This window comes from Bubalus kerabau, chromosome 3 (assembly GCF_029407905.1).
Source record: "Bubalus kerabau isolate K-KA32 ecotype Philippines breed swamp buffalo chromosome 3, PCC_UOA_SB_1v2, whole genome shotgun sequence".
Lineage (NCBI taxonomy): Eukaryota > Metazoa > Chordata > Mammalia > Artiodactyla > Bovidae > Bubalus > Bubalus kerabau.
In genome coordinates, this window is record NC_073626.1 from 98,154,620 (window position 1) to 98,178,440 (window position 23,821).

Consider the following 23,821-nt stretch of genomic DNA (forward strand, 5'->3'; position numbering starts at 1 on the left):
TAATTTAAAGACATAATCAAACCTGGATAAAACCTGTTCATTTCTTAAAAGATGACTTAGTCATTCTTCCTAACATTTTAGACTCTATTTTATTGCCAAATAAACAATCTTTAAGTATTCATTTTTATGTTTTTGGTTTATTTAAAACTTTTTTCCTACTATTATAAGTAATGTTTAAACATTAAGGTTAATTAAAGCAGGGTAATACTATGTCTGAATTTTTTATTTTACTATCCACATCTTTGTGTAAGTTTAAAATGCTTCATACAAAAAATACAAGAAAATAAAAGCATTACATACTTATTATAGAAAAATGGAAAAATATAGAAAATTATGGAAAAATTTGTATTGTTATCCCACATTCAAAGCATTACCTTTCCACTGATTTTTTTATACAAACATATACATTTTTTACAGCAGTTGAGATCATACTGTGTATATAGTTTACTGATATATTTTTTAAAAAGAGTCTAATAGATCGCTAAAAGATGAACAAAGAGCCCTAACTCTGAATTTTTTAATAGTAAGGGATATATTATGACGATTCTGGCATCCTGTTTTTCTTTTAATTATGTCAAATATTAAAATAATCTTTCCTTTTTTCCAAGTCTCATTATAAAGCAGATTGGAAGAAAACCCTTGCTAAGGGCTATGATTTGAGACCAGATGCAATTCCCATTGTTGCTGCAAAAAGTTCAAGGAATATTGCTAGTGATGTAAGTCTAATTTGAAAGTAGCAAGCTTTTTTTGTATTTTACAAATCTTTACATGGTGTATGAGGTTATATGAGCTATATTAAAAAGCAAATAAAGGTTGTAATATAAAAATATTTCCTAATATCTTATGTACCAATTTTTTTATCTTGCTTCACTTAAAAATATTTAAAAGCTCAATTCAGTTACCAAGGATAGGACTTTTTTAAACTCTGAAATACTTGAAATTCTCATTATTATTATTATTATTATGAATGTGAAGACCACTTTTTATTTGGATTTTGTTAAGAAAAAAAACCTTGGTATACTGAAGTATCACTAAATCAAAAAAGTCTCCCATTATTTTAAAAGAATACAATATTTTATAATTTCCATAAAGAAAAAAATCTGGTGACTTATGGAAAACCAGGAAGAATTATAGATTAAATGACAGTATTTTAGTTTTCTGTCATGAGTTTTATGCTTATTTACTTAATTTACTTTTTACAAATTAAGTTTTATTTTCTATACAAATTGATTTAATACCTTGATATAGTCGAAACATATTCATTTGGAGTCTAGTATGCTGACTCAATGGACGTGAGTTTGAGTGAACTCCAGTAGAGAACTGATGGACAGGGAGGCCTGACATGCTGCAATTCATGGGGTCGCAAAGAGTTGGACACGACTGAGTGACTGAACTGAACTGATGCTAGTTTTTATAATGTCTTTGCTAAAATTTACTCAGGATTATGCAAATATGTGCTCAGTTGCTAAATTGTGTCCAACTCTTAGTGACCCCACGGACTGTAGCCCACCAGGTTCCTCTGTCTGTGGGATTTCCCAGGCAAGAATACTGGAGTGGGTTGCTATTTCGTTCTCCAGAGGATCTTCCCAATCCAGGGATTGAACCCAGGTCTTCTGCATTGGGAGCTACTACCACTGAGCTACCTAGGATTCACTGGAGTCTAGTATGCTAATTTTTATAATGTCTTTGCTGAAATTTACTCAGGATTATGCAAATACTTAATAAGGTAATACAAATTAATCAAAGAAACATAGTAAAAACTATGTACACCAAATCCTTAATAAACTTTTTAGGAACCTTTGAGCATATTCAGAGAATCTACTTATGTCTAATCTAGATATAAGCTGTAATTTATTCCATTTTTAATTATCCCCAGAGCATATCCCAAGACCATCCATTGGAAATATTTTGATAGTTGTTTATTTAAAAATACTAAAAACTTAGATGTTACGTAGATTCAGACACTTTGTCTATTGCTTAATCTGTGATATAAATTCAACTGAACACTTTCCTCCAGTTGACCCTATCAAACTTCCATCTGCCCTTCTTTTTCATATAGTTCAAATATAAAGAGGCCTATGAGAAAACCAAAGGCAAACAAATTGGATTTCGCAGTCTTCAGGATGATCCTAAACTGGTTCACTTCATGAATGTAGCCAAAATGCAGTCAGATCGTGAGTACAAAAAGGGCTATGAAGCCAGCAAGACCAGGTATCACACACCTTTGGATATGCTCAGCGTGACAGCAGCCAAGAAATCTCAGGAGGTCGCCACCAACATGAATTATAAACAACCCTTCCACCACTACACCCTGCTGCCCGACGCCTTGAATGTGGAGCACTCCAGGAATGCGATGCAGATTCAGAGTGATGTACGTAGCATCCATCAGATTGTCAGCATAGAATGAGTTGGCCATGTCTACTGGTGGCTTACTCCATCCTAAACCTGGCTGGACTCACTGTAATTAGGGATCCTCTCCAGAATTGGGGGTTTTAGGATTTTACTCATTTGAACTGTATATATATAGTTTTCTTTGGTTATTATATACATATTTTTAAACTTTGGATGTCAGACCCCAGTATATGATGTATTCTGTGAAAGACTAAGAGGTGCAAATGAATGCTATATAATACTCCTTCCAATGTAAAATTTTGTTAACTTTCCCGCAAGAAATTTAAATTTTTAAAGGGATTGGGTCAGGATTGTTTGTTCAAAACCACCATGAATACATTCACTTTTATAATTTCTTTTTCTGAAGAATGGTAGGGAATAAAATATGGGTTATTCTCCCCATCCCCCTATCCTTTTTTTTTTAATGGGCAAATAATCTGTCTAAAGAAACCCAAGCCTTGACTCTTTCTGCAATGAAATTTCCTTTTTCCTTGTAAAGAACCTGTACAAATCTGACTTCACCAACTGGATGAAAGGGATTGGCTGGTTGCCATTAGAGTCACTGGAGGTAGAGAAGGCAAAGAAAGCAGGAGAGATTCTCAGTGAGAAGAAGTACCGCCAGCACCCCGAGAAGCTAAAGTTCACATATGCCATGGACACAATGGAGCAAGCGCTAAACAAAAGTAACAAACTGATCATGGACAAGGTAAGAACTCACCTGCTGGTCTCAGCCTCAGAACTCCCGCAGTGCTCAAGCCATTGAACCAGCATCACCACTTTGACCTTCATCAGAGTTTTCATCTTTCTGATGATCATGGCCATGGTGGTGGGAGGGGGTAGTCTATAACCTCTCTTGTATCTAGAGAGCTCCAACTTATACTGACCCCAGGCTGACTGTCAACACCATGCTGAATGTGTGATGGAACTACAAAACCCCATGTAGAGTGTGGTTGGGGCAGGAAGACATTTGTTTCAGTAGAAAGAGGGCTCCCATGTTTGATGGTTTTTTAAACTCATGTGCTCAGTCTCATCAGCCTTTCTTCTTGCTGTTTGCTTCATTTTCCAATGTCAAATTGACCCTCTTCTTCCCTGGAACTGTGGGTCTCTCCCTCACATTGTGATAGCATGTTGCAGATTAGTCCTGCTGTATAGTCATATGTGGCCTTTCTTGTTGCAGAGGCTCTACACTGAGAAATGGAACAAAGACAAGACCACTATTCATGTCATGCCTGATACTCCAGACATTTTACTCTCCAGAGTAAACCAGATCACCATGAGTGATGTAAGTAGGTGAACAACAGAAACAAAAATGAGGGCGGGGAGGCTGAAGGAAGCCAGTATTTGTGGAATATCTGTCTCCCACATGCCAACCACTTTAAAATCAGGATCCCTGTTCTAACCTGACTAACAAGATGCTGACATTTTTCTACTTCATCACTTAGAAACTGTACAAAGCCGGCTGGGAAGAAGAAAAGAAGAAAGGATATGATCTGAGGCCTGATGCCATCCCAATAAGGGCTGCAAGAGCCTCCAGAGACATTGCCAGTGATGTAAGTGCTTCCTCTGGGCTTTATTTAGTATAAAGGAAAAAAGCAAATGAGCCAAGCCTGTGTGTATGCAGGAGCTGCAGTCAGCTCTGTTCAGTGTTGGTGGGACCTCCATCCTTTGTAACACACAAGACACATCCATTCACCCAGCCCTGCTGCTGCTGCTGCTAAGTTGCTTCAGTCGTGTCCGACTCTGTGCGACCCCATAGACAGCAGCCCACTAGGCTCCCCCATCCCTGGGATTCTCCAGGCAAGAACACTGGAGTGGGTTGCCATTTCCTTCTCCAATGCATGAAAGTGAAAAGTGAAACTGAAGTCGCTCAGTTGTGTCCGATTCTTAGCGACCCCATGGACTGCAGCGCACCAGGCTCCTCCATCCATGGGATTTTCCAGGCAAGAGTACTGGAGTGGGGTGCCATTGCCTTCTCCATCACCCAGCCCAGGGACCCTCTAATCATGTGTTCATTATTTAATGTAATAGGTAACAGGGGCTTGTTAAAATAATTAAATTGTGCTATGTGCTGTTGCTTCAGTTGTGTCCAACTCTTTGAGACCCCATGGACTGTGGCCCTTCAGGCTCCTCTGTTCATGGATTCTCCAGGCAAGAATACTGGAGTGGGTTGCCATGCCCTCCTCCAGGGGATCTTCCTGACCCAGGGATCGAACCTGCGTCTCTTTCATCTGCTGCATTGGCAAGCACGTTCTTTACCCCTAGTGCCACTTGGGAAGCCCAAAAATAATTAAATTGTTAGTAGGCAATTCTAAGCAAACACTGGGATACGAGCTATACATTTTGCCCAGAAGATTCATTACAAGGCTCTTTCCTGATTGTAGAGAAATGGTGCCTGCAGCCTTTTCCACTGGTTACACAGCTGAGTGGGAAAAGCCTCTTTCTAAGTCTCCCTAAAGCAACTTATTTACACCTCTCTTTGATTAACTCTGAGATGATTCTTTCCCTCGTGGACTCAATTCTGGCAAGAAATTTGAAGTAAAGTAGTTTGCTCCCTGGCCCATCCCCAGCAAATCTTCCTTTTCTAAGTTTAGAGTAGCCCTAAACCCATGACTAAGCTAATGGCATCTAGTGAATTATATTTTGTTCTGTTTCCTTCACTATCTCATGTCCATGTTCCTTTTCCATCCACAGTACAAGTACAAGCAAGCCTATGAACAAGCCAAAGGGAAACAAATTGGCTTCCGGAGCCTCGAGGACGACCCCAAGTTGGTGCACTTCATGCAGGTGGCCAAGATGCAGTCAGACCGGGAGTACAAGAAGGCGTATGAGAAATCCAAGACATCCTTCCACACCCCAGTGGACATGCTCAGTGTGGTGGCCGCCAAGAAGTCTCAGGAGGTGGCTACCAATGCCAACTACAGGAACGTGATCCATACCTACAACATGCTTCCTGACGCCATGAGCTTGGAATTGGCCAAAAACATGATGCAGATTCAAAGTGATGTATGTGACAGTCACGTTTGCAGAGCATTTACTTTGAGATAATAGGCAAATCATGAAAGACTCTAAGTAACGACATTTTGAAAATCCAAAAAGAAATTCATATGTAATTTCCCAATAAGATGTTTCATGTTTTACCTTAGACTGAATTATTTTTAAACACAGAGGAATAAATCTGATCTATTATTGTTGTGAGCATTGCTGGATGTTAGATTCAGGAATAACAAATGAAATTTGGTTTCAGAAAGGATTTGTTGAAGGAAATACATCTAGCTGAGAAAGTTGGCAGTTTTTGTGGCTTCCATACTTTTTATGGTTCCTGATTAAGGAAGAAGTGAAGCAAAAAGTCAGATAACTTGAGAGCTACTGCCCCTCATTCCCAAACAGCTTTCATTTCTGACTTTGTAATTGCCTATCTTACTTACTGGTGAAATAGGAGATGATGGCTGAAACAGCTATTAGGATAAATGTGAGGAAGGTACAAAGCGTGAAAAACCAAGAATTCAGCTACAGAGGCCCTTTGGTGGCTGGGAGAAATTAAAATATGAACCAAAGGCAGGCCACACCAAGCCCATATTTCTCTTTAGAAATGTAGAAGCTGAGCTATAGTTGGAGGGGTTCTGAGTGAACCAGTTATAGAGGGAAATGTCAGAACAGAGGAGGGGAGCAATGAAATTTGCACAAAGTATTGGTGAGGTTTTCTGGCATACCTGAAGCAGTTTAACTGTGGTAGCTGCTCAAAGGCTTATAGATAAAGATAGAAATGGGGTCCCCTGAGTCATCTATTAGCCAAGAGGACCTGGAGGTTTTTGTACGAGAGTTAGTCCAGCATGGTCACCTTTATTGAGATAGTAGTCACATGGTAGATGGATTTATTTGGTATTTCTTAGCATTTTTTTCTTTATGAAGGTATTGAGAGAAACAAATCACAAAGATACTACTGCTTGTTTTAAATTTCTCATGCAAAGAAATGTGAAAAAGAAATTTAGGGATATAAGTAGTTGAAATTGAATATACTATTGGTTGAAAACTGAAGGGGAACTTACAGAATATTAAATACCTGCTCATGATTCTAGGAAGCTGTGATTTCTTCTCATCCTCAAACTTTTCCTCTTTTGCAGAATCAGTACAAAGCTGACTATGCTGATTTCATGAAAGGCATTGGATGGCTCCCTCTGGGCTCCCTGGAGGCTGAGAAAAACAAGAAAGCCATGGAGATTATCAGTGAAAAGAAGTACCGCCAGCATCCAGACACTTTGAAGTATTCCACCTTGATGGACTCGATGAACATGGTTTTAGCCAAGAATAATGCAAAAATTATGAATGAAGTAAGTCTTTCAATAATGTAGTGTTTGACAGGAGTCAGAAATAAGCCAGGAATATCTTACATTTAATCTACAGGTTTTGATAATAGTTTTATAGCATCATAGTTAATGTTTCCTCTAAAAAAGGGTCTTATAGTTAAAGAAAAAGATAGAAATTTAGTCCTAATAAAGTGCCCTCTTCAAATGTTTAATGAACCACCCTACCCAGTAGACTAAGTATAGACTTTTTTCATGCACATCTTGAGAATGAGTCCCACTTGTTTAAGGTGAAGTTGAGTAGAAGTTCATAATGCTGACTCAGTAGATTGTAGGGCTTATAACAGATTGCAGGGCTCTGTGTTGCAGCCCACCCCTGCTTCCTGGCTCTTTGCTGGAATAAAGGAAAACTCCTAGATTACATGGCTGTAGCAGCATTTCTGAGCGAGAAACTTCTCTGGCCAATCCTAAGAGCAATTGCTCTCCACCACTAGTTCCTTGGATCAGTAATGATTCCAGTCTTTAGAAAAGTCTCACTGTAGTTTGACATTATTAGCGATTGGTTGATTTCATGACCAACAATCAAACAAGCACATCACCCTGTTTTGTTTTTACCCTCTTTCCTTGAACACCTGTTTTCAAGTTGCAGATAACAGAATAATTACAGCAGCATTGGTTATATTGTGCAGATCACAACTAGAAATGCCATTGAGTAACCAAAAAGGGGAAAAATAATTTGGACCTAACATGATACAGTTGCAGAAAGTGATGTAGAAAGAGCTGTATTATGCTAAGTCTCCAAGTAAATCCTCTGGAATCTTCTGAGAGAGAAATTTGTCAAGAAGATCAGCCTCTTTGAAAGGGACTTGTCAACACAAGGCACAAATCTCAGTGTCCCTTTTAAGATATAGAATTTAAACTATCACAAAAATACATTTATTTTTTAAACACTTTTTCATTTTTCCAATGTTAATGATTATCATTTTAGACTACTGATGCCAAGATGAGAATCATAGAAATAGCAAATGCGCTATAGTACTAAGAAGTATCTTGGTGATCATCAGGTCGAATCCCTTTGTTGCAGGGTTGAGGAAAGTGTGGCCCAGAGAGGCAAGGCACCTCCTTTAGAGACACAGAGCAGGTGAATCACCTGGTCTAGACTAGAGCCAGGACTCTGAGGAATAAGTATTGCTCTTTCCACTAGAATTGCACTGTCTAATACTATAGTCACTAGCCACATGTGATGACAAATCTAAGTCAATTAAAATTAAATAATAATAATTCAGTTCTACATTTACATTAGTTACATTTCAAGTGATTGATAGCCCTGCGTGGCTAGGAGCTGTCGTGTTGGTTGACACAGACATTTTCATCACTGCATAGTTCTGATTGGTTCTGCTGGTCTTGAACAGAGATCAGAAAATTACTGCTTTCTTAAGTAAAGTTTCATTGTAACACAGCCACAGCTCTTCATTTGCATATTGTCTGTGGCCACTTTTGCACTGCAATAGCAGAATTGAGTAGTTAATAGCAGAGATTCTGTGACTCGCAAAACCTAATATTATTTACTATTTGACTCTTGACATTTATCAACCCCTGTTCTAGAAGAAAACTCTAGATTTGTTTTTATTTTTTAAATCAAACCTGGCTAAAACAAAGAGCAAGCATTTTTCACCTACAAGATTTCCAAAAATTAAAAACTTGTGTGATATACAGTATTGGAAAGAAAGTTAATGTAAACTAGTTTTGCTAGTGTTAATTAAAATTAAAATTCATCCACCCAATACCCTTCAGAAGGCCTCATGTAAGTGCAAAGATATACATATATACATATATCTGTTAGTATTTTTTGCAGGTTAGGGTCTCCAAAAGGAGATGCTGAGATGGAATTTGGAGTACAGGGCATTTTTTGGGGATCAGTACCTGTGGGAGGCAGACATGGCAAGAGGGGTCCAACTGGGATGCTGGCCTGACAAAGCCTAGGTCAGTGCCACAGAGGACTCTTGAGTGGACACAGCCTGTCAGGAGTGTCCTGTGCTAGGTGAAATGGCCAGGACTTTGTACCTCGACTCTGAAGATCCCTGAATGTGGCCATCAGGGAGATGTGCTCTTGAGTGAGGCAGCAAAACCCTGAAGCAGGTGACAATTTGGAGGCTGTCTGCAAACAGTTGGGGCACCAAGTCCTTCTTTGAATGGGTATCTGGGTGGTGCATCTCCCAATCACTGCAAAGATTATGGCATCATTGCTTACTATAGGAGGAAATGAAAACAACAAATTAAATGTCTATCAATGGAGAACTGGTTAAATCAATTAGGTGATACCTCTTCATGGAATACCACGCAGCTCTTTAAATGAATGAAGTTAATTATTTTGAGACAGCTAAAAGATGTCTATCATATAATATTAAGTAAAAAAGCAAGATGTAGAATAATATATATGACTTCATTTATATTTCAAAAGGACTATATGTGGACTTTAATATGCCTAGAAAATTCTAAGATGGAAATGCTATATCCAGGCTGTAAAATAGGAAGACAGGACATTTTACTTTCCATTTTACATCCTCTCCACTATCTTGTTTGAGCACATTTTTCTTTTAAACTTTTAAAAAATAAGAGTGAGCTAACAAAAATATATAAAATATTGATATTTGTGTAAAATAATATGTATGTATGGGGCTTCCCTGATAGCTCAGTTGGTAAAGAATCTGCCTGCTATGCAGGAGACCCTGGTTTGATTCCTGGGTCGGGAAGATCCTCTGGAGAAGGGATAGGCTACCCACTCCAGTATTCTTGGGCTTCCCTTGTGGCTCAGCTGGTAAAGAATCCACATGCAGTGTGGGTCCTTTGATTGGTTTGGTCCCTGGGTTGGGAAGATCCCCTGGAGAAGGGAAAGGCTACCTACTCCAGTATTCTGGCCTAGAGAATTCCATGGACCATATAGTCTATGGGGTCACAGAGAGTCGGACATAAACTGAGTGACTGTCACTTTCAATGTGTATGTACTAAATTATTTAAAAAATTTTAAATATTAACTTCCATTGATTTCTTTTTCTTTCTTTTCTTTTTTTTTTAAACTTTCCAGCACCTCTACAAACAAGCATGGGAGGCTGACAAGACCAAAGTCCATATCATGCCTGATATCCCCCAGATTATTCTGGCAAAGGCAAATGCAATTAATATCAGTGATGTAAGTAAGATTCTCCCCTGTTGTCATCTTTTCTTTCTTACCCATTTGAACTAGTAAAAACAAAGTAACAGATTAATGTTTTAATATTGAGAGTGAATGTTTTGAAAATGAGTGGGAATCCACAAATGAGCATCTTTCTCTTTCTCATCTTGCTTTGATAAGAATAGGAATAGGCCTATTGACGGGCCTTGCGTCCAGCAGTTAGGAATTCGAAGGGAGTTGGATTTTGTTCTAGGGGTAGTTACTTTTTATCAAACTAGGAGAATTAAAGAGAATGGCTTTAGAGCCCAGGATAAGAGATAAAGAGTGAATCCCAGGACTTTCTTAGAGAGTCCTTCTACCAAGCTTTTGGAATGTTTCTAAAGAGGGAGTATTGGGAAAAGTTAAATGGAGAGGGAAGAGCATTTTGAAGAATTTAGGTCAAGCCCCATAAGGAATGTGCAACACGTACTGTTGCACATTCTGCATAGGGGTTTTATTTCACCTCCTTTCTCATCCTAACCAGTTGCTAGGAAACCCTCAAATCCTACCAGGTGTTTTTTCCTTTGTTTGTTTGAATTACATAGGGATTTGGGATGGTTGACTTCTTTTTGGATTGTAGAATCCATACAATTATATACATTAAAATGTCCATTGCAAAACAGTGAATGTATTTTGATGTAAGAGCACAGCTTATTTGTTTTCTTCTCTTGACTCTTATTTGACAAAATGCATCAATAAGAATATACTGGACTTTCACATTTCTAACTTCAGTGCCAGTTTAGTCTTTGAAAATAAATTAAGATTTTCCTATTTAGAAGAAAACTGTTTCCTTTGCTTCTCTTTCCAGAAACTCTACAAACTTTCTTTGGAAGAGGCTAAAAAGAAAGGCTATGATCTCAGAACTGATGCAATTCCTATCAAAGCTGCCAAGGCCTCAAGAGATATTGCAAGTGATGTAAGTCTAAGGAAAGCAGTCACCTGACTGGGGGTTTCTTTTCTACCAAAATAATAAGGGCTGAGTTCTAAAAACACTGAATGAGTAAAACATGAGGGAAAAAAAAAGCATGCCTGCTAACAGTAGCCCCATTATGTTCTATGAACATGTCTTAACCTTGCTCTCGTGTTTTTTTGGATATTTCAAAAAAATAGAATGCCAGTCACATTATGACCACCTAGATGTCAGCTCCCTGACTCATGAGATCTGGGTGAATTTACTTTGGTTTCCCTCACTGAGACTGTGGCCTGTAGAAATCCAAAGCCATTCACTAAGTCTTTAATGAAGACTCGTGTTGTCCTTGCCTACTGCCTCTTAGACTGTCTTCCTAACAGGATGTCTCAGAAAGGGCTGTGCTGGGGGTGCTGATCTTTTGTTCTCATGATAGCTGATTATCAAATAATTAGGAATTTTGCAAGCCCATTGTTAAACTATTGACAGCTTGATAACAGCTGTGATGGGAGTGTTTACACCAGAGAAATTGGCAAACATTATAAATTGGGGCTTTCCCCCCAACCCCAGAGAGCTGGTGTGCTTATCTACCATTGCCATAACATGTCATCTCAATGAGACTCACTTCTTTCATTTGTTTGTTTCAATAAGAAATCCACTCACAGTGAACATTAATGATTTGGGGGAAGTGGGAGGAGTGCGTTCAGAGCACTCTTTCCTTAGCCATCCCCCAGGCATACTTTCTCTTTCCTCCACCTTCTCTGCTCTTCATCTTTTCTTCCTCTCCATCCCTACCCTACTCCTGCATTGTCCCAAGAACTCCATATTCTTCTCCGTCTATTGTGCTGGAGTCATTTGGCTCTCCCAGATTGTAACCCCTAACTTGCACACCTGAACCCACAAGAGATGGGCTGAATATGAAGCTTTCCATGTACCAGGATCTCCCCACTATAGAGGGAAGTTGGTGATAAATAGCAAAATTTCTTCCCCATTACACCAGTATGGAGAATCTGGAAAAGAACTCCACAAATATAAAGCTACCCTGAAAGTATACTGTGTATCTCATAACTAAGCCTATTATCAGTGTAAGACTGGCTGGATGATTTCTTGGGGCAACATTAAACTGCTTGGAGCAATCTGCTTTTTTTCTTTTCTTGTTTGCTGTACTCTTATTACCTACTACAGGTCCCTTTTAACAACAGCATAAGAGCGGAAATCAGTGTCTTCTCATAGTTCTCAAGATCAAGGTTCTAATAATTAGGGACCTTAGCAAGTCATTCATCCCTTTGGGTCTCAGTTTATTCATCTATAAAATGGGGGCAGTAAGAATAACTTTGCCATCTACCTCACAATATATAGTTGTATCAGGTTACATAAATAAATGTGAAAAACGTATTCTCTAAACTACAGAATTCTATACAAGTATCATTTGTTATGACATAGCAGAACATTGACACTAGAATGATATCTGGTCAAGGGAATTGCTCTGAATAAATATTAAAATTTTCTTCACAGTATAAATACAAACACAGTTATGAAAAGGAGAGGGGGAAGATGGTTGGTTTCCGCAGTCTTGAGGATGATCCCAAATTAGTTCATTCCATGCAAGTGGCCAAAATGCAATCTGACCGGGAGTACAAGAAAAACTATGAGAAGACCAAGACCAGCTACCACACCCCTGCCGACATGCTCAGTGTCACGGCCGCCAAGGATGCCCAAGCCAATATCACCAATACCAACTACAAGCACCTGATTCACAAGTATATTCTCCTCCCTGATGCCATGAACATCCAGCTGTCCAAGAATATGAATCGCATACAGAGTGATGTAAGTGATCTTCTTTCTGGGTGACGATTGCGTTCCTAGCATGAGAAGGGAGATTACAGGCTCCTATGCCACATTCTTGGGTCTGAATTGATAAAGTAAATGTGCTTCCTCTGTTTATAGAATGAATATAAGCAGGACTACAATGAATGGTACAAAGGGCTTGGCTGGAGTCCAGCTGGTTCCCTAGAAGTGGAAAAGGCCAAGAAAGCAACTGAATATGCCAGTGACCAGAAATACCGCCAGCATCCTAGCAACTTCCAGTTTACAAAGCTGAATGACTCCATGGACATGGTGCTTGCTAAGCAGAATGCCCATACTATGAACAAGGTAAGCTGAACAGCCAAGCTTCCCCCCAACTCCCAGCCAGGCAGGGCTAACAGCCCCTGGTTCTTGTTTGGGAAATTTTAATTTGGACTCATCACTTCTATGCAGTGGCAAACAGTACCAGCACACTCCCCGACACCATTTTTTTCTGCTCCTTACCTCTTATTTTTATTTCCCTTGCCCTTCTAATTGAGTTAGAAATAATTCTTTCTTTTAAATTATTTTTTAAGTCTGATTTTATTTTTGGTGTCTTTCCTGAATTATATATTACTTTAGTTACTAAATTAATTTAACCTAATTCAAATTGAGTGCATTCAAATGTTATGTTATTTTTTTAAATTTCTTGTTTGACCTAAAACGTTATTCCAATTTTAAATGTATTTTTTTTAACTTTCTAGTACTTATACACTGTTGATTGGAACAAAGATAAAACGAAGATTCACGTGATGCCAGATACACCAGATATTTTACAAGCCAAACAAAATCAAACCATGTACAGTCAGGTAAAATATGTAATTAAACATATTAAATGATGTCATGGTATAATTGATGTAAATGCTGAAGCTATGGAAATGAATGACTCAAAGTGGTTAATAGAGGGATGTTGCAATTTATGGTGATTAGAAGCCAGTGAATGGCTGTGATTATATATTCATTCCATGGAGGTAGGTACTGTGCCTCTTTTGTTTATCTCAGTACTAATTGTGTTTGGCACAGTGTAGAAAATCAATAAATCTCAAGTTATTGAAAGAAAAATGCACCAAACAGACCTGGTAGGAGCTTTGACTTTCCCATTTATGAGTTGTGTAATACTGGGTTTAAGCCTTAGCTTGTTCATTCCCAAAACTGGTACCTTTAAAGTGCCTATGACATTGAATTGCTAAGAGCACCAAATGAGGAATTCCATGCACAGCTCTCATCACAGCTCCTGACACACAGTAAGCGCTGAATGGCCTTCAATTATGTTTATTACTGTCCAGTTTAAACATACGTGCATCAGTTCAATGAATTTGAGTCAAAAAGATGAACTTATTCTTTGCACCTTAAAAAAGGCATTTCGTTTTCTATTACTTTTATCATTTAGATAATTAAAATTTTGTTACCTGACCTTTTTAAAATCAATTACTTTAATACCTATATTCAAATTAGTAGGCGTAGACTGTACTTAATGGTAGAGGAAGTCTACCTAATATACCTGATATGAACACATTGTATCTGAATGAAAAAAGCCATACTCAGCTATACTATTAATACCAAGGTAGTGGGGAGCGAGTCTCAGAGGCAAAAAAAAAAAAAAAGTCGAAGCCAGATCACTTGATGCTAAGTCATTGCTCTGTTAAACAGCTTATATTCTTTTTTATCCATCTCTTTAGAGATAAGATAGATGATGTTAGAATCTGATGTCCACTCTTTAGGTAAACTTCTGTTCAATAATCCTTTGTGTTTTTAATATACACTGAATAATGGTAAATATTTTCTTTAATTTTCAGAAACTCTATAAACTTGGATGGGAAGAAGCTTTGAAAAAAGGCTATGATCTCCCAGTTGATGCAATTTCTGTGCAGGCAGCCAAAGCTTCCAGAGACATCGTTAGTGATGTAAGTATTTTTTGACTTGTGTGAGGATATATTGATGTCTGAATCTAGTACTTTAATGAGCTGGTAATGATTTTTACAGATAGTCCTCACCTTTCAAAATGTAATGCAATCTCCTTCATCTTCTCCTACCCTCTTCATTTATCCCAATCCACTCTTCTTTCTCACTGATTGAATATCAAAAAAGGGGCTTCCTGAGTAGAGACTGAGCCAGAGAACCTATAAGACACATTACACTAAGTCGTGATGCTTCTACACATTACAAAAGAACCAAAAACTTTGTTTTCCCACTTGCCTGCAAATAATTTTCCTGTCTGTTTGTCTATTTTAGACAAACTCAAAGTGCCAGACAATACATAACCTCAACAACCTGATGATTTTTCTTTGCACATATTTAAAACTCACTGTAAGTTCTTTTTATTTAGGCCATCCTTGCTTTTACATAATTCTAATAAATTGGCTCAGGGTGTAGAAAATACAGTAAGTGGCAGGAATTTAGATTTAAGATACAGAGGACTTAACTTTCTCCTGAATATCTGGTTGAAAGATCATAAAACAAAGATATTTGCTCTTCAAGGCAACTTATTTTTTTTTTTTCTGACTGCATGCAGCTTGTGGACTCTTAGTTCTCCCACCAGGGATTGAGCCCCGGCCACGGCAATGATAGCTCCAGGTCCTAACCACTGGCCTGCCAGGGAACCGCCAAGGCAACTTCTAATTATGATTGGAAAGGGTAGTAAATTTTATGAAAAACTGGATACAGTTCCTATTGGTCAATTAAATTTTTATAAATATTCAATTTAGAGATTCTGCAAACTCAAACATATCACATTGTTAACCCCAAAAATTAAACACCAAAAATTTGGAGAATTTCAGCTATAGAGAATAAATTACCAGAATTTTGTCCCAGCATCTTAATCAAAATCTTTAAATCAAAGCAAAACAAGGATTTGATTTGGAGAGAAAGCATGTCTAAGAACAATCTGACAATAAATTCTAAGAATATAAGGGAAATTTCTCTCTAACTCAGTTAATCTGTGGCACTCCAGAAGTGTTGGGAAATTAATTAGATGATGTGTTATTACCCACTCTCTGCCTTGCGGGTCAATGTCTCATTAAAATGAATCAATGTGATGGTGAACCTAAAGCAGTAGTAATGTCTTAATGGTCCTCAGAAAGTAAACTCATTTTCATTTAATGTTAGAATTCCCTATGAGGTAAAAATAGTTTAGCAAATTAAGACATTGCGTCAATACTTTCCTAAGAAACATTTATTTTCATGTAAGTCTGTTAGGATTTTTTTAAATCTTACCCTAAAATTGAATTACCTTTAAATGAATTTCCCACCATTGTAGAGATTATCTCCTCTCAGTTTCAAATGATTCTTGTATCTATGCCACCTAAAGAGATTAGAGCTATTTTTATCAATACTAAATAAGTTAGAATCACAGAATTTACAGTTAGAAGATAACGATGTTTATTTAATCTCCCACTCAACATCATTCTCTCCTTTCTAATAGGTCTTCTCTCTATTCCAATAGGTCTCTGGATATTTACAAATATAAGAATTTTTGTGTCTTTCAGGGCAGTTTGTTTCTTTGCTGGATCATTTCTAATTGCCATTACGTATTTCCTTATTTCAAACTTAAACATGTTACTGGTCAGCCTTAGATGTGTGTTCTAGAGCTCCATAGAGTAGCATATTTCCCTTTTCACCTGATATCCCTTCAAACATTTCAAATTTATTATTTATTCTCCTTTGGTTTTAGCTTTGTAAGTCCTTAAATCATTCTACTTGTGATGTATTCTGTATTTTCAAAACCCCTCTCAAAATAGAGTACCTTAAAACTTGGTGTTGTGTTCCTGTTTCAGGTTAGGCCAAGCAAATGAATTTCTGATTTGCCTTTATTTGTACTCCTACAGAATCTCTTACAGAAATCTACTTTTTAAAAAGCAATTTTGTCATATTGCACAAATTGAACTGATGGTCCACATAAATTCCTGAGCATTTTTAATAAGACATAACCACGAAGCTGGGTATCAAGAGAGAGTAGAACCTACTTTTGTAAAGTATAATGTGTGTTCAGCATCTGGCATCAAGTAAATGCTATTATCCAATTATTATTATTACTCTTGTCATTGTCACCAACAATAATGCAGTTTTTCCCAATTGAATCTAAATATTGGGTTTCACTATTTCTTATATTTATGCACTACATTTTGACCTATCTTGGCAGTATGTTGAGATCTTGTGGAATTTTGTTCTATTCTAACATATTTGGCAGTTTTTATGAGCACAGACGAATGAATCTGAACAAGACAAGTTTATATGACACAATTATATGGTGAACCACTAAAAAACCCTGCAGTTTAATAAATTAATCTACACTATTAGGCCTGCTCATCAAGTCCTGAATCTTCCCAATTATTTCTTGCAACTTAGCCATACTTTTCCCATTATTCCTATAAGCATTATCAAATGCTACCCTAGAGTCAGCATACATAATGTCCAGCACATTCCAACATATATTTCTGCCTCTAGTTGAATTTAATTTTTCATCATAACCTGTCCTGATACTCAGCTACATTATGTCTTTTTAGAAGCCTCTACTTAAGCTTTCACATTTCTTTTTTTTTTCTTGTTTTTAAATTTAAATTTGTTTATTTTTAATTGGAGGATAATTGTTTACAATATTGTATTGGTTTCTACCATATATGAGCATGAATCAACCAGTTTTCACATTTCTTACTAAGTTAAATGAAATTCTTATTTCAGTTTTGGAAACATGCAAACAAAGAAAACAAAGTTTAACTTGTGTTTATGTTAATCCCCTGATTTCAGTTTAAATACAAACAAGGCTACCGCAAGCAAATTGGCCACCATATTGGATTCCGGAGTCTGCAAGATGATCCAAAGCTCGTGTTGTCCATGAATGTAGCCAAAATGCAGAGTGAAAGAGAGTACAAGAAGGACTTTGAGAAGTGGAAAACCAAGTTCAGCAGCCCAGTGGACATGCTGGGAGTGGTACTGGCCAAAAAATGTCAGGCCTTGGTCAGTGATGTGGACTACAAAAACTACCTGCATGGGTGGACATGTCTGCCTGATCAGAATGATGTGATCCACGCTAAAAAAGCTTATGACCTACAGAGTGAGGTCAGTTTCTACTAAATCTCATAGTTTATGTGTGTAGTACTTCATATCTCATATGAGTGATCATTTAATTATTAAGAGACAGAAACTACATAGACAAATTATTATTAAATATCTAAAACATACCTTTTTTTGTAATGCATATAATTGTTTGAGTCAAGGGTCCGGATGAGGATGGAATTTTGATGGCATGCTTTGTATTTTCACAGAATTTGTATAAGTCTGACCTTGAGTGGCTGAAAGGCATAGGATGGAGTCCCTTGGGTTCTTTGGAGGCAGAAAAGAACAAACGGGCTTCAGAAATCATCAGTGAGAAGAAATATCGCCAGCCTCCGGATAGAAACAAGTTCACCAGCATTCCTGACGCCATGGACATAGTTCTGGCAAAGACAAATGCCAAAAATAGGAGTGATGTGAGTACCTCTTCGGAGATAAAAGAACCTATACTGCCTGATACCCAGTAGGTGCTCAACAGTATTTGCTAAATAAATTAGTAGGATAACACAGCATCGAATGACACAGCATCATTTTTTTATTTGGTTATTTCATTTGAAGTATCAGTTACCCTATAGTGGATCTTGTAAAAATGAGTTAGTATCAATTTTTGTCACCCAGAGCTTGCTTGCTTATTTATCCAAAGCATAACAAGAACATATTTCTTTATTTGAAACGTGTGCATTGAAGAGCCAGATGTGTGCATTGAAGACTCAGATGTACAGTGTATTAGAGGGAGATAGTCTGAGTACCTTACACAGGCACAGGGGAAATGTCATAAAGGATGTATTTTCTTTCAAGTGATTATAATACACCTCAGTTAGCTGAATCACAATAGATTATACATATTTATTTATATTTGTATTTATGTATCTTCCATTTCCTTCTTATTTCCTTCTCCAGCACTGATTCCAGTGTCTGGCATAATAATAGGTGCTCAGTAAGTATTTATTGAATAAAATAAATGAAAGATGTGTAGAGTAATTCTATGCAAAGAAGGGAAAGATTACTCTACTTTCCTCAGTTAGAAGCATAACCCTGAAAATTACAGAGCATTGAATTATGTGCACTAAGATTTTGGAGCTAAGAACATTTAAATAGATTTATAGTAATAACTCTTTGGGCCTTAGAAAGATCTAAATATATATAACATTTTATATATTTTACATATATGTTTTTATAGGATATATGTTAAGCCCTTACTTAGCATATGGTAAGCATTTTGATAGTTTCCCAGGATGGCTTGGTGATGAAGAATTGTCTGCCAGTGCAGGAGACCCAGGTTCCGTCTCTGGGTTGGAAAGATCCCCTGGAGATGGAAATGGCAACCCACTCCAGTATTCTTGCCTGGAGAATTCGTGGACAGAGGAGCCTGGAGGGCTACAGTCCATGGGGTCACAAAAGAGTTGGATACAACTTAGCAACTAAACAACAACAACACAACAAAAGCAGTTGATAAACTGTGGCTCCTCTCTGCCTAATCACCCCCTCATAAGACGTCTTGCTGTTTTGATATCCAAAATTTATAGTAATTGCTGACCTGTCAGTTTTATTAGGAATGTTTATGTTCCCATTTTTTTTTAATTTTATGGTAGCAATTTGAATCCATCAGGTGACTAATAAAGCAACAAATTTCTACAAATTATTTCCCCCTTTAGAAAAGTTTCTTGTTTCTCCATGAAACAGGGCAGTGTATAAAGTTCTGAACTAATATGGTGGCCAATAGAAAAAGCCTGCATCATGAAACCTATCAACGTCAAAGTCTCAGGATAGACCTCCTGTACAGTGTGCCTCTGTTACAGGATACTGATCTCTTTAGGCCTCAGGAAAGGGCCACTGGGGTCCTGGAGCCTGCTGTCTCTGCTTTTGAATAGGCCAGTTCATCTATCTCAGTGTAAACAAACATTATTAGCATTTTCTGTTTTCTGTGAGGTGAAAGTGACACATGGCATTGAAATGGTCCAACTCAGTGTTTCTCAACCAGGGACAGTTTCGACCCACAGGGGACATTTAGCAACACCCATAACTTGTCATAACTTGAGGGAGACATGCTACTGGAATCTAGTGGATGGAAGTCAGGACAGCTCCCCTACAACAACTCCTCCGGTAAACATCAATAGTTCTGAGGCTGAGAAACTCTGATCTTTCCCAATCATAAAGGTTAGTCCAGGATAAAGGTATAAGGAAATTCGGAAGCCTTGCTTTGTTGTAGTCCTGAAGGTCTTTGGGTTACAAGGACCATAGTAAGCATGTCAGGAAGGAGAAAGGGGCCAGCCCCTCACACCCCACACTGCATGCCTCAAAGGGAAATTGACAAGTCCAAGGAACCAATGGAGACTTTAAAGTTTTTTTATATTGAAATAATTTCAGCATGCAGAAAAGTTGAACTTAGTACACATAATTTACATGTGCATGTATATACATATATATGTCTTCACCCATATTCACCAATTACCATTTTGTCACATTTGCCTTTTTTCTCTTTCCCCCTGCCCCATCTCTTTCTTTCCTACATGCGTATGTTTTGTGTGTGTGTGTGTGTTGTTTCCTGATACTGCTGTATCCCTAAATACTCCAGTGCATTTCCTGAAAATAAGAACATTCTCTTACATAACCACAGTGCAATGATCAAAATCAGAAAAGTAGTGTTAAAATAACACTAGTGTACAGAATTTACTCAATTTTACCACAAGCATCCTTTATAGAAAGTGAAAAAATTTTTTTGATCCAGGATCCAACCCAAGACCACACATTGAATTTATTTGTCATGTCTTTATTTTAATCTGAACTGATTCCTCACTTCTTTGCCTTAAAAGTCCTTGATATTCATGAAGCGCGCAGGCCAGTTGTTGTACAGAACCTCTGTAAATTTGGGTTTATCTACTGTTTCCTCATGATTAGACTCAGGTTCTGTAGTTTTGGCAGGATAGCATATGTTGCATCCTCCTCTACACAGAATGACAGGAGGCACATGATATCAATCTATCCTATTACTGATCATTTTAGCTTTGATTGCTTGGGTGAAATTGTGTCATGAGGTTTCTCTGCTTGTCTAGTTACTATTTTAACCTTTGTAATTGATAAGTAACTTGTGGGAAGACTCTCTGACAATGTAAGCACACTATTTTTCATCAGACTTTTACCCTGTAGTTTTAATAAGCCAATGAGATTTTTGTTTGGGTCTCTTTGTTTTCTTTTGAAGAAAGAGAATGACCCTGGGACATACAAGAGACTTTGATGAATCTCATACAAAATCCTTTGGGGGAGTCCTAATCCCCTCAAATAATTATAAGGTATAACTGTATGATAAACCACATAGGAAATGAGACTCCCTAATATCTAGACATACCCCAAATATGTCATTTTTCCAGAAGATAAGATGTGTGCATGCTCAACTGTGTCTGACTCCTTTGCAACCCCATAAACTGTAGCCCACCAGGCTCCCCTGTCCTTGGGATTCTCCAGGCAAGAATACTGAAGTGGGTTGCCATTTCCTCCTCCAAAGGATCTTCCCAACTCAGGGATTGAACCTGCATCTCCTGCATTGGCAGGTGGATTCTTTACCACTGAGCCCCTGGGAAACCAGAAGATAAAGGCTGTCTTCTAATTAAATCCTGGAGGAGATTGTTATAATCCCAAAAGGTGGAGAACTGCTGCTCTGTTTGATGATGCTGGTAAAGGCTTTAACTACTTGGGCTGATTTCTTACAGGCAGGGTTAGTTGCAACTTTGAAAAGGCAATCCATAATTATATTTTGAAAGGCAACTGTGTCTCATAAGTCATGAAATGCTATACCTATTTTCTGCTTATGCTACTATAATGCTTAATTTAGATGAATTAGTAACACTATTTGAAATTAACTATGTCACTAATCTAAGAGCACCACTGAAAAACCCTTTTATCTCATTTTAGATACTTTACAGAGAAGCTTGGGATAAGGACAAGACTCAAATTCACATCATGCCAGATACACCTGACATTATTCTGGCTAAAGCAAACTTAATCAACACAAGTGATGTAAGTTTCCAATGAAACACGTATTTTCAGATAACTCCTTTTGATTGCTTCTGAGGCAGTGAATTTATTTGGAAGCTATTTGAATACTTGAATCATTTTAACTAACAAACTTCATATGACTTAGCATCCTCATTTAATGGCTTTTAGCTTGAACATCCCAATAACTGGCATTTTCTCTGTTGGATGGAGTTGGAGAGATGTGCTCTCTGTTCCTTGTGGTTCATTATTACACATGTTGTCATATTGTAATGGTCTGTATAGCTCTTCCCTGTGTGGACAGAAACTTCGTGTGGGGCAGAGACAAATCATATTGGATCTACAGTGCTTAGCCACTATAGTGCCTGACACACATGCAATTCAATAAAATTTAGATGAGCATAAAAATCTCATGCAGGGTAATTTCATTTTTATTTTTATACTCATAGTATAACCTCCTGTAATTTATAGATGTAAAAATTAATATTGTAACAATAAATTCTAATATGAAGACCTTAGCTTAAATAAGATACTGAAGTAATACCACAAAGGACTAAAACAAAAACAAGTCCAAGGTCAATAGGTGCTTTAAACAATCTGGTTTCTGAATGAAGTGCATTAAATTATATTCTCATTTAATTATGTAACAAATCTGAAGAAAAATTATTTCACTTAAACTTTTAAAATTTGATATTTAAACTTTCCTAAAAAAAATCTTACATTGTAAAAATTATGAAGGGCTTTGTTTCTTGCCTTAAAATGTGGATCCTACTTTTGGACAGCCCTATATGGTGAAATAGACTCTAGTGTTAGATGGCAAAGACATTACTCATTTCTAACACAAACTTCTATTGAAAGAGTCAAAGTTAATTGGAAAACAGCACCTTGATGATATTTCATTTATCTACCAATTTATTCTGTCTCATTCTCATAAATATTTGGGAAGAGCTGACATTTAACTTTGTTGGTCTAAGTAATTGAAGAGCTTTAGAGTTTAAAACAAGATCATCAGCAATCAATGGGCACAATTTCTAGTACATTTGAGTATTCTAGAGCTCAGAAGCTATTCTCATGAACTCTTAAAATATTTAGCATTGGATTCATTATGCTGCAGATGTTAATGGGAAACAGTTTTTTTCAAAGTGATTTTCATCTCTTAACAGAAATTCTACCGAATGGGTTATGAGGAGTTGAGGAAAAAAGGTTACGATCTTCCTGTTGATGCCATACCAATCAAAGCAGCTAAAGCATCCCGGGAAATTGCCAGTGAAGTAAGACTTTATCCCTTGTTTGTACTAATTAGATTGCAATTTTTGCTTCAAAAAAGTCTCAGTTTAATTTTAAATTTAATAGAGTCTTCCAAGTAACAAATTAAAAATAGTGAAATGATCCCAGAGACACAGCATAGGACAAGGATAAACTCAAGGATGTATTTATTATATATGGAATCTGTAACCGGATTTAGCCTTTAATTTTTCCTATCAAAAAAAAAAAAAAACCACTTAAATCTGTGGCTATCTAGCCTTATGAAAATATTTGGAGTTAATGTGCTTTGTAATTCACCACAAAGGTAGTAACGTAAGTTAATCTTCAAAAGACGAAGACATGTTTTTTTTTTTTTTCCCTTCTTCAGTACAAGTACAAGGAAGGTTTTCGCAAGCAGCTTGGCCACCACATTGGAGCCAGAAACATTGAGGATGACCCCAAGATGATGTGGTCCATGCACGTGGCCAAAATCCAGAGTGACCGGGAGTACAAGAAGGACTTTGAGAAGTGGAAGACCAAGTTCAGCAGCCCAGTGGACATGCTGGGGGTGGTGCTGGCCAAGAAGTGCCAGACCTTGGTCAGTGACATAGACTACAAGAACTACCTGCACCAGTGGACGTGCCTGCCCGACCAGAGCGATGTCATCCATGCTCGGCAGGCCTACGACCTCCAGAGCGATGTGAGTCTAAGATTTTCTTTTGGCCAAAAGAAACCATGTCTGCTTTTCTAAGTGTAAAAGTTCCCTCCAAACGAAGGGAGTTGACTTTACACATCTGAATTCTACTTCCTGGACTAACGTTCACACTCTATCCAGTCACACAAATACTGGGAGCATGATTAATTTCACAAAAGAAAACACCA

At 37.5% G+C, this 23,821-nt stretch overlaps 1 protein-coding gene across 20 annotated transcripts in view; it reads left to right on the forward strand.

The window, feature by feature from the left end:
• Nucleotides 1-23,821, forward strand: part of NEB (nebulin) — a 218,335-nt gene that overhangs the window by 56,689 nt on the left and 137,825 nt on the right. For all 20 annotated transcript variants that reach the window (XM_055572601.1, XM_055572582.1, XM_055572581.1 and 17 more), the window contains exons 40-57: nt 609-716; nt 2,060-2,371; nt 2,891-3,097; nt 3,569-3,673; nt 3,834-3,941; nt 5,083-5,394; nt 6,513-6,719; nt 9,778-9,882; nt 10,712-10,819; nt 12,326-12,637; nt 12,758-12,964; nt 13,360-13,464; nt 14,452-14,559; nt 17,399-17,710; nt 17,917-18,120; nt 21,614-21,718; nt 22,858-22,965; nt 23,328-23,639. In XM_055572601.1, the coding sequence (XP_055428576.1) occupies nt 609-716; nt 2,060-2,371; nt 2,891-3,097; nt 3,569-3,673; nt 3,834-3,941; nt 5,083-5,394; nt 6,513-6,719; nt 9,778-9,882; nt 10,712-10,819; nt 12,326-12,637; nt 12,758-12,964; nt 13,360-13,464; nt 14,452-14,559; nt 17,399-17,710; nt 17,917-18,120; nt 21,614-21,718; nt 22,858-22,965; nt 23,328-23,639 (3,345 nt within the window). The remainder of the gene's footprint in view (nt 1-608; nt 717-2,059; nt 2,372-2,890; nt 3,098-3,568; nt 3,674-3,833; nt 3,942-5,082; nt 5,395-6,512; nt 6,720-9,777; nt 9,883-10,711; nt 10,820-12,325; nt 12,638-12,757; nt 12,965-13,359; nt 13,465-14,451; nt 14,560-17,398; nt 17,711-17,916; nt 18,121-21,613; nt 21,719-22,857; nt 22,966-23,327; nt 23,640-23,821) is intronic.